This window comes from Amborella trichopoda, chromosome 13 (genome assembly GCF_054954075.1).
Source record: "Amborella trichopoda isolate Santa Cruz 75 chromosome 13, AtrichopodaSantaCruz75HAP2 v2.0, whole genome shotgun sequence".
Taxonomy (NCBI): Eukaryota; Viridiplantae; Streptophyta; class Magnoliopsida; order Amborellales; family Amborellaceae; genus Amborella; species Amborella trichopoda.
This window is the reverse complement of record NC_142348.1, coordinates 8681435-8692524: the sequence shown is the minus strand read 5'-3', so window position 1 is coordinate 8692524 and position 11090 is coordinate 8681435. Positions and strand designations below refer to the sequence as shown.

Here is an 11090-nt window from a genome sequence, read left to right as displayed (position 1 = left end):
GATGCTCATGTGAGAGGGCCATTGAGAAATAGAGAGAGAGGTAGAGATTAGTAGTGAGAGAAACGCATGTAGGTTTATTTCGTTAAATTTTCGGATTTGAAGTGCCCAAAAAATTGTGGATTTTTAGGATTTGAAATTGACATAAATTCAGTTTTTTTAAAATCTGAAAAGTACATGCCACATGAGTTGCATGGAAAGAAATTTCAGATTTTGGAAAATCGAAATGACAGTACTTAGGACACTCAAAATTTTCATTTTTAGGGCCCTCGAACGAATGAATATTTCGGATCTCGAATTTCTAAAAAGGGCAATTCGGTCATTGTAAAAATGCCAAAAATCGGTGTAAAAACAGCTATATAGTAATAGGAAAAAGTTTATATAAGGATGCTACCTTATAATGTAGGATTTCGGACGCCCCTCAAAAATCTATCGGTAAAGGTAGTTTTAATGTTGAAAAACCCTTTGATTGATCATCTAGACATCGAGATATATGACAATGAAAAATAAAAAGATTTTAAGTCTCAAAAATAGTGCATTTTACAACATATTATCTACAATGTCTATTTTCAAGATTTTCATATGTTTATAGATCTACTTGATTTTAACTATTTTTGAAATTTAAAATTTTATAATTAGATATAAAAATAGATTTTGAGATACTCTTAAGAACGTTTTACATTAAAATTATATACCATGATAAAATTTGAAGGCGCACCTTACCTCTACACCTATGGACGCATCCGTATGCCAACTGCACCCATAGTAATAACCTCAAATTTTAGGTAATTTTGTAATAATGGTAAATATAACATATTCATACGTAAATTTATAAAAAAATAATTTTGAAATAAAAAATAAAAAACTAAATAGGAAACTATTTTAGGAAAAGGAAATTTTTTTTGACACATCCATCTCAAATATGGACGTTTGTGTGCATTGGATCAAGTAACATATTAACGGTGCCAAAAACAAACCTAAAAAGAGCACATTTTAAAGTTTTTTTTTTTTTTTCATGATCAGCTGATCATGAATTCGTAAAAGTCAAATAAAAAAGAAAAATTATTTCATGCAGGTTGGACAGCATTTCTATATATGTGATCCAAAAAGTGTAAAGCATCCATTTTCAAGATGGATGCAAGTAGGTCTTCCATCTAAAAACAATGAAACTATCGATCCAAATGTTTTCTTATGTTATTTTTAGTTTTAAAAATTTATTTATTTATTCATATTTATGATGTTAGATATTAAATATCCTTAAAAATTAAAAATTAAATCCTAAAATCCATCTCAAAAATAGTTTTATTAAGAGGGCAGCATATCTACATATGTGGGCTTGGCCGCGTGGAAACAGGGTCCAATAAAAAATCCATCTTTCAGTTGGATTTAGAGTGGGGCCGTACCTGTACACGTGAGTCGGCTGACTCATAGATGATCTATTATGTCAAACGTCAGGACTCGAGAAGAAAGCACCATGTTAAAGGGAGAGAAGATCCCTTCTATCCCCTCTTAGTCCTCTCTGCCTTGAACCTCACCTCCAGATCTCTCCCACCCTCTCTCTCTCTCTCTCTCTCTCTCTCTCTCTCTCTCTGCTTGTGTGTGTATGATATATCGGTGAGGATTCGGCACATCGAGAGTGAGACTTTTTCTCTTATAACAGAGAAAAGATCCATATTTCCAAAAGAAAATTGTGGAAGACAAATGTTTTTAATTTGTTTATTTGTCTTTGTTTGAATGATTTGCAGGTTTTGATTGATTCCCACTATTTGTGATCAGGGCATAGAAAGAGAAATGGTAAAACCTATCTTCTCAATTTCCTATACATTTGATTTATTTATTTATTTGGTGTTCTTAGATGATGATTTGGACCAAAAATGCCTTTGTGCTCATCTCTCAGCAAATTTGGATGAACCTCCAGTGAAAGTTTTTATATGAATTCTCTTTGTTTGTCATGTATAGTTTGTAAATTTTTGTTAAGAGGTTTTCCTAATATTTAGAGAGTTATATTGGACTATGCATTGGCGATCAATAAATATGGGTTCCTTGTTATGTGAGTTTTGATCTCCGAATTTAAATTTCAAATGCTATTATTAAGTAGTTATAATTTTAATTGCAAGGCTGAATGAGCTTGAACATGTGTTTTTTTCTTTCTTTATATGTTTTTGAAAGAATGACAATATATATATTGCTATAAACTTAGGTATAAATGTTCCAACAAGGCTGTAGGAACTTGAAGACGAGGCTTTTTTGTACAACAATTTTCTGCTGTTCACGGGAAGCTTTTGTAGACTGTCTAATTTGTGTTTTGTAGAGAATCATTTTCTATTACCTTTTTCTCGTAGTGTTTAGTGGGCAATTATTCAGATTGACTATTGTTATCATTAGAAACTGGTTTTGTGATGCATTCCCTGTATATTGTTGAAACTGTGATTTATCCTCCATAAGCGTCTCATCGTTATTGTTAGTGTGGAGTTGGGGCTGTTTAGTTGGGTCTCCATTATGAAGAGGCAATGTACAATGTCATGTGATGCTTTAGCTTCCACAAACAAGACTCAAATAGGTTAAATCATATCACTACCTATTAAGAAAATCGTCATTTCTTCCATCAATTTTACTAAATCCATGATAGAAGAAAAATGGTGATATGTTTCCGTAGTTTCTGCCTTTTTGGCATTTATAGATTTGTTATTTGAGTTGCACCTATCATGGCCAAGGTTTCACAAAATGCTAGGCGACCCATAGGCGGCCGGCCTGGTGCCCAGCGCCCAGGCAGGCACCCAGAACCTTGGGCGCCCTGTTGTACAAGTTATATAGATATGTAGTATATATACATATATTTGTCTCAATTTTAGAATTTATTACATTTGAAAATGTTGTAACATATTTTTTTATATACAAAAATATGACATATCACATGTTGAGAATAAACTTGTTCAAAATTTCAAAATTCAAACCATACAAAATTTAAAAGTCTAATAGGATATGTATTAGTAATAGTTTCCAACTCTCCATATTTCATAATAAATGAAAAGGTTTAGGAAGGTTCTTCATACCACAAAAAATACTTTTGATACTTAGAAGCATGTATAGCTAAGAGATTGAGGGTTTATGGAAGTTTTCTTTTAACTTTGGGGGTTGAAAATAACCCTCATAACCTATTTAAACCTTTTTCAGGGGTCAAAATTACCCCATTTTCCTTTTTGGGTATTTAAAAGAAAAAAAAACCCACGTCCCTAGGTACTCACCTAGGCACCCACCTAGGCGCCCGCCTGACCCGCCTAGGCACCCACTTGGCCCGCTTGGACGCCCACCCATGTACATCCCGCCCATGTAGGACCGCCTAGGTCTGGGTGTGCAGTATTTTGGTTCAGGTCGCCTAGGTCCGGGCGGACCGTTTTTTAAAACATTGATCATGACAACATTTGGAGGAGCTACACTTGAAAAAAGGAATAGGGTTAGTTTCCATGCCTATGATATGAGTAGGGGAAGGGATGAAATCATGTCTGAGGTGTTGCCACAATTGACAATCAATATTCTTAACCCTGCAAGGCTACACTTTCCTACTGTTGTTGTAACATTTTTGGTGAGAGCCTCAAATATAGATTTCTTAGTATCTAGATTTGTTTGCACTTTGAATCACGTGATCTTTTTGTTCGTTACCAGGAGTTGAATAAGTCATGATCATCTGACAATGCTACTCTAGCCTTAAGAGGATGTTTGGTTGAAACCAAGTGGACTGGTCAAAACAAAATCTCCTTACACGAGTAGCTTTTAATGCTAACTAATAAATGAGTATCTTTTATTGATGATCTAGAGAATGTCTAAATAACTTTGGCTAGTTGTTGAGATATGAAATTTTTAAATCGAATGTCAATCATCTGGGTCTCAGCTAAATTTGTGAGCAATTCTCGATTTTGTACCCTGTTCCTTGTAGTTTTACTGTAGGAAGGCAGGAATAGATAATCATAGGCAGCAACCATGTTAGTTGGATTTGAGTTTCCTAGGCAGTGAATCATGGCGACTTGTGACTCGGGTAACGAGCTAACAAAGCCATTTGAGTTCTTTGAGTCAACCATTTCAATGAACTAGAAAATATTAAATCATTGAAAAAAATGACCAAGTAAATTGTAACTTGAAACGATTGTGGATGCACTTACCAATGATGGAATGCAACACAATAGACTTCTTTTGAGGGCTCCTTTAGTCATTGAGAAGTAACCTTGTTGTTTCCTTGATATCACTTTATTACTGTAATTATTTTTTCTGGGGAAAAAGATTAACTTTGTATTAACAATTCAGTAGTGTAAGAGTTTACGTGTCTGTATGTCAAAATCTGTTCTAAATGAGGAACTATAAAGAACATATTAACAAAAGGTTAACTGTTCCAAAAAACAGAAACTATAAAAAGCATATAAAGAAAATGCTTTTGTAGTAATATCCACAGGCAGGCAGTTCAGATCTGGGGTCTGGAGATAACTAAAGCACTTCTCAGAGCCCGTCCTTTGCAAGACCATCTGCTACAGTCCCACCATGTTTGCCTCACACCACACTGTGTAAAATACCTGTAAAGTGCCCATTTCAAATATTTGATTGACCAAATGCTCCAACGGCCAGCAACGGGGAGCCCCATTGGTACCATCTTTAATCCCCTTCAACCTCTAAGCTATTCTCCCAACTTCGATGAAATAATTTCAAGCCCTACAACAGTCCAAAGCCTCTGCTTTAGTGGAGCTGGCATTGCCCACAGGATCTGGACATTACTACAAGTATTACAGTAAAAGAAATCAAGAAAAAAGTGACTAGTATTCGTTAAAGGGTAACAAGTTATGATAATAATTAAGAAATAACTGTAGGCAGTTTTGTATTCACAACTGACATAATTTCTAGAGAATTATATCCTTAGGTGAGGCACCAACATTTTGTCTAGTTGTAATTAAGACACCAGTTGTAGGGAAAGAAGTTTTGATACCACCTTTTTGGATTCAATAGTTACATGTTTATAGAAGAAAAGAAACCTAAAACCTAACTTATTTTCCTAATAAACCCTAATAAAATCCTAACACTTCATCTTTAAAAATTAACTTCTAATTCTACCCCTCAATTCTCTACAACTAAAAAAGCACAAATACCCCTAAGAAAACTAGAAACCCAAATAACCCAAAACCTTAATTTTTATCTCCTAAAAATATAATAAAATAAAATAAAATAAACTTATTGCACCATGCTCCTGGGGTTGGGAGAAGCTCGGCTTCGAGCTTGTTGTGTTCATTGCATCCTTCAAAGGTTACTTCAATAGCTGGTGATCGAGCCCCATCATTCGCCTACGTGCTTTTTTTTTTTTCAATGAAACAATTAATCAAACACTTTATGGGCAACATGCAGTAGAACCCTTGGATCTCAAACATTATTTTAATTTCTCTTTCAAATTCTTGATGAAACTCTAGCAGACCAACCTTGATACCAAGATCGTGTGGGCATTCTTCAAGTTGTGGTTATTGCCTACAAATTTGCTTGTTATATTCGGGATCCACACGTTGAGTTGGTAGTGAGACTATTGCCATCAGAACCATGTGGTGCGTGCACCCTCTTCTCCATGAAAGGCGTTTTCCAACAATTGGATGGTGTTTTCTGATCTTGCAACTACTGATTCACTTCGCCAATCTCTCCTCGAAATTCGCAAATGTCACTTTGAATATCTTTCATGGATTTTTTTATACATTATATAATTTGTACAATAAATCATCGATTGCAGGAGCACGTTTTGGTGGCATTGTGATGGATGGTTCTTGTAGGCTCTGATACCACTTGATGCAAGGAAAGAAGCTCTGATACTACTTTATCTGATATAATAGTTACATATTTATAGAAGAAAAAAACTTAAAGCCTTACTTGCTCCCTAAGAAACCTTAATTAAATCCTAACCTTTCATCTTTAAAGAAAATGAACTTTCAATTCTATCCCTGAATTCTCGACAACTAAAAGACACAAATACCCTTAAAGAAAACGAGAAACTTAAAATAACCCAAAATCCTAATTTCTCTCTCCTAAAAATAATTAAAAAAAAGAAGAAGTAATTGCATCATCCCATCTCCATTATCAATATAGGTATTTAATCACTGGTATCTCTTTGGCGATCACCTGACGTAGGTGCTTCCAAACTCAATTTCAATGGTTGCTCCCTCAGCAATCCGGGCCCTTCAGGCATTGGGGCAATTTTCAGAGCTTACAATGATTCCACCCTTTATTCAGTATCTTGGCCTATGCTATTGCCGACTTCTCTATGGCTAAGGCTTTGGCATTGCCAGAAGGACTTCGCCATTTCAACCCCTCGGAGTGCAATCATTTGATAGTTGAAGGAGACTCTTGGAATGTCATTACTTGGGCCTCTGGTAATATCTCCTACCCTTGGAGATTTCAACGCATTTTCTATGAGATTTCCCATCTCTGTGCGGATCTTCAAGTCTCTTGGAATCACATTTTTAGGGAGGCAAATTCTGAGGCTGATGGCTTGGCCAAGGAAGGAGCTTTATGCACCTCTAACTTTGCATCCTTACATGCCCTTTAATTTTGTTTATTCCTCAAGCCAATGTGATGGCTTGAGGTTTTTCTTTTTCCTTTTCTGTGTAACATTTTTGGCCCGTGAGGGACTTTGTAAAGGACAACCACTCAAGTGGTTGTTTACTTGTGTTCTTCTTATACTTATCAATTTACAGTCAACTTCATCAAAAAAAGAAAAAAACATAACATGCACATATTCAATTTACACTATAAGCCCAAGCTACTCAACCAATTCAAGAGTTTCTGAAGTAACTCCATTTCATTATCTTGTGGTCATGTTCAGTGATAGGAGTCCACTTCTGGAAAGGATGCTAAAGGCCGAAATCTCTGGACTTTAGATTCTTTATGAATCTCTAATTCCTCTGTCCCCCTCTTGCTCCTATCCTACTTGTGGCAACTCTTCTAACTTTGAATTTTGTCTTGGGAATATTCTGACTACTAATGCTCATAAAGTTCAGCATTTAAGAAAAGAAAGACACACAATATGATGCTCCCCTGATATATCATAGTAGAACTACCGAGGTATGAATATCTTTGTTAGGGATTTAAACACTTTTGAGTTCCGACTGAACATGGGGAAACTCTGATGACCGATGAATGTCGTATGGTATAAACAAACTCTAGGAAGTTGAAAATAACGAAACGAATGTCAAAAAAGAAAAGTTTGCTGGAGATGATTCACCTAGTGCCTGAAAATTATGATGCACGCGACCACACACTAACGGTGAACTAACCCACTTGATAGTTTTGGATGTGAAACTCTCCTAACTTCAATTGTAATTGAGTTTTTTGTGGCTAGTTTCGTCATATGCCATGGGAAATAACTGTATCCCTCTTTGTATGTTATTTTTTGTGGATATCTAATGTGCTTCTTCTTTTTGGGATAAATTAAAGGTAAATAATTTCAGCATGTCCTTCTCTTTCACTTATGCCTGCCTAAAAAAGTAAAAAGGAAATCAGAAATAAAAAAGATAGATGCAAATCCATGTGTCCTATTCTGCTCATGTTATGGATTACAGTAATAACTTTAACCAAATATAAAAGAAATATGTTTATTGCGACCCATTCTTCCTTCTATAAGACCATATGTATTGGGTCATTTACGTTGACATTGTTTACATGGTTTGCATGAGTCAGTTGTCAATTCCAGAGTCAGATGAATTGACTCAGCTAAGCTCTCATCCAACTTGAATCAATACATGTGACTTGTTATGCATGCCACTCGGTTGACTTGGCGACTGAGTTAATATGATGAATCTTGATTGCTTCTAATTGTCTACCTCAGTAAGCACAAACTGATGGTGGCAAAACTCGTTTGAGGCCCAATTATTGCTTATGCCTTCCTGTATGTAATTTTTAGCCTATCTGGTGCTGATTCCACTGCTTGCCTCCTGTTTGGTTTTCTAGATTCACTTTGTGCTTCTTATAAGTCGACAAGGCAAGGTGAGGCTGACAAAATGGTATTCTCCTTACTCCCAGAAGGAACGAACCAAGGTAAGAGATCTTACTTTGTTTGTTTTCAGTACCTGGCTTATCCACATTGTATCCACTGTCTGATTCTCAGCCTTTGCTTTACATAGTTTGCCAGAATTTTTATTAGCAAATGCATGGATTGGTCCATAAGATAATGATTCTAGTATCATTTGGGTTCAAATTCTTAAAGTTTTCTTCCTTCCCACATAAACCTCAAACATGCCCCTATGCTTTTAGGGAGCACCACTCCAAATATGCTTGAAGAAAGTCAAAATTTGAATTGGCCTTCAAATTGTCCCAATTGTTTAATATAAAAGAAATAATCATAAGAAGTACCTTATAATTTACAGGATTGAAGAGCCTATGCCCATGGTTGAAATTCTGGAAATCGTTGCCAAGATGTTTTTGGTCATTTTGGAAGTTGTGGAGCAGATCTTTTACATCATTATATTTTGTCTATGCAAGGTGATTCGAGAGCTTAGCGGAGTGATTCTTATGCGTGGCCCCAAACTCTGTAATTTTGTTGAGTGGAGGGGATTCAAGGTCATATATAAGAGGTAAAATCTTTTAATCTTTTGTATATTTATAGGATTCAATCTGTATATTTCTTTAAACCCCGCATTCCATTGATTTTTCTGTATTGACAACCTGCGCATTACATTAACTAGTCTCTCTCTTGCAGATATGCTAGTCTTTACTTCTGCATGTGCATAGATGCTGATGACAATGAACTGGAGATTCTCGAAATAATTCACCATTTTGTTGAAATACTCGACCGTTACTTTGGAAGTGTAAGCATATTCCTATGTTTATTAAATTGCATTCCCCTTTGTTGAAGCATCATTATGACCATGATCATCATCATCATTATCGTCATTGTAACTATTATTTCACTGATTGAAAACGAGTATTATTTCTTCTCAGGTTTGTGAGTTGGACCTAATCTTCAATTTTCACAAGGTAAATTTGGGGAATTCTTTTCTCAGGAAATGCTTTTTCCAAACCATATATATATATATATATATATATATATATATATATATATATATATATATATATGTATGTATTTTTTGGGAATTCCTTATTATTGCAATGTTTTTCTAGGCATACTACATTCTGGATGAGATTTTAATCGCTGGAGAACTTCAGGAGTCTAGCAAGAAAACAGTTGCACGGTTAATAGCCTCACAGGTTAACTTCTTGACTTTTTCATAATGGTGTGAGTCAATTTTCTTTCTTCTTTCGTAGGTAAAGAGAAAAATTAATGGTCATTGATTTAGTCGGTATGTTAAGTAATGTTGTTTTGACCTGTTGCAGGATTCATTGGTAGAGACTGCCAAAGAGCAAGGGAGTTCTATTAGCAATATGATTGCACAGGCCACCAAATAGAGATATTGTGCCACAAAAATCTCTCTCTCTCTCTCTCTCTCTCTCTCTCTCTCTCTCTCTCTCTCTCTCTCTCTCTCTCACACACACACACACACATGTGACAAAACAGAGATTGTATGCCATGCTAGTTTTGCATTTGTTTTTGTTCTTGCAATCTTTCCAGATATGGTTTCTCCTCATCTGTATTGTAATCTCAGAGTTTCATGAAATTAATGAATACAGCATGTTCTGATTTTCTGAGTGATATCTGAAATAAGATGATTGGCTGTCACCAGTACTTTTTGATACTTACATTGGGTAGTCTTAAGCAAGGCCTAGTTTTATTCCTTCTGATTCTGTGAATAAGATGATTGGCTTAATTACAGGCAGCATAATAATTGTTCAATGACAATGTTCATATGTTCAATATATTTCTTTCTGAATCTGATGATGAGTATCTTCTTTTGTACAAAGACTCATTTAGCTACAACGGAAGTCTTTGTTGGCATATGATCATATCACTAATCTATTGTTTAGGATTCCCCAAACATATGTTCTATAACTAAAAAAAAGGAAAAGAAAAACAGGTATGTTCCTCCAGATGCTCTTTGTACTTTTCCTGCTCTGATGACTACAAAATAAAGGCATTCTAAAACGAAATATTCATATCTACTTTGTTTAAATAGCATCATATATGTCAAGTAATTAAGGAACAATAAACTATGCTATCATTTGGGTTTCCCAAATTTAACTTTCACTCCCCTTCCCCGTCCCCCTACCATTAGATCTTTAAAGGGGGTTGGGGTTTTGGAGGAACATCCCCCTGTTCAAATTCTATGCAAAAAAAAAAATGGACTTTCACTGAGAATGATGACTTATTATCTGTTCTCTCTGTTGATGACATTGTATGGTTGTTAACTTAATATGGTTGGAGAGGCGCTAATGTACTGCAAGAAACCCCAAATGATAGCATATGCTAATAAGAAAAATGACTCATGATTTTCGACCCATTAGTTGAAAAACACCGCCACCTATCAAGAAAGATAAAGCCTTCTTCTGTTTAAAAAGATTTAAGAAGCAAAGAAATCCTCTTTACTAATTTATGCCCTGTTCTGCCTTAAATGTCAACTGTAAGACGGCATAATACTGATGTTTCATAATGTTAGTATCCGAAAACAGTTCAATCGGTTGGCAAGCCAAAGATACCCTATTTCTAGGTAACTGAAGAGGAGTTTCAGATAATCGGTTGGCAAGCCAAGGACACCTTATTTCTAGGTAACTGAAGAGGAGTTCCAGGTAATTGGCCATATGAGGTTCAACAATCGTAAAGATAAGGCTACACTGGATAAAGAACTACTGGTTCAGTCATTTAGGCGTGGGCCTGATACCCCGAAATGAAAGCTGAGATATTGGATATGAGGGCTGATAGATCCCATAAATGCAACAACAAATGTATATTGTTTCAGGCAGGGCATGATCTGTTAGTATCAGCCGATATATGCGAGCAAGTTGAAAGCTGACCACTAGGAAAAGAGGGACAGTCATTTTCAGCTGATGATGATAGGGGATTTCTTCCCGAAATTGAATGAAACAAACTTGTTTAATGATGATTCTGGTTGAATGAAATAAGCATGTTTAATGATGTTTCCAAAAATGGTTTGGCAAAATAAGAGCAGAACTTGAGGTCTTAAAGA

The 11090-nt window shown here is 35.5% G+C and overlaps 1 protein-coding gene across 2 annotated transcripts; it reads left to right on the top strand.

Moving 5' to 3' along the window:
• Positions 1–1508: 1508 nt before the first annotated feature.
• Positions 1509–9661, top strand: LOC18432506 (AP-1 complex subunit sigma-1). Of its 2 annotated transcripts, none has more exons than XM_088857158.1 (8): positions 1509–1633; positions 1743–1791; positions 7963–8049; positions 8494–8585; positions 8711–8819; positions 8953–8988; positions 9133–9219; positions 9346–9661. In XM_088857158.1, exons 2-8 carry the CDS (start codon positions 1789–1791, stop codon positions 9415–9417), a joined length of 486 nt encoding a protein of 161 aa, XP_088713284.1. In that variant the 5' UTR covers positions 1509–1633; positions 1743–1788; the 3' UTR covers positions 9418–9661. The 2 variants fall into 2 exon arrangements, with proteins under 2 accessions (XP_088713284.1, XP_088713282.1); XM_088857156.1 differs by having other exon boundaries at positions 8379–8585.
• The last annotated feature ends 1429 nt before the right edge of the window (positions 9662–11090 follow it).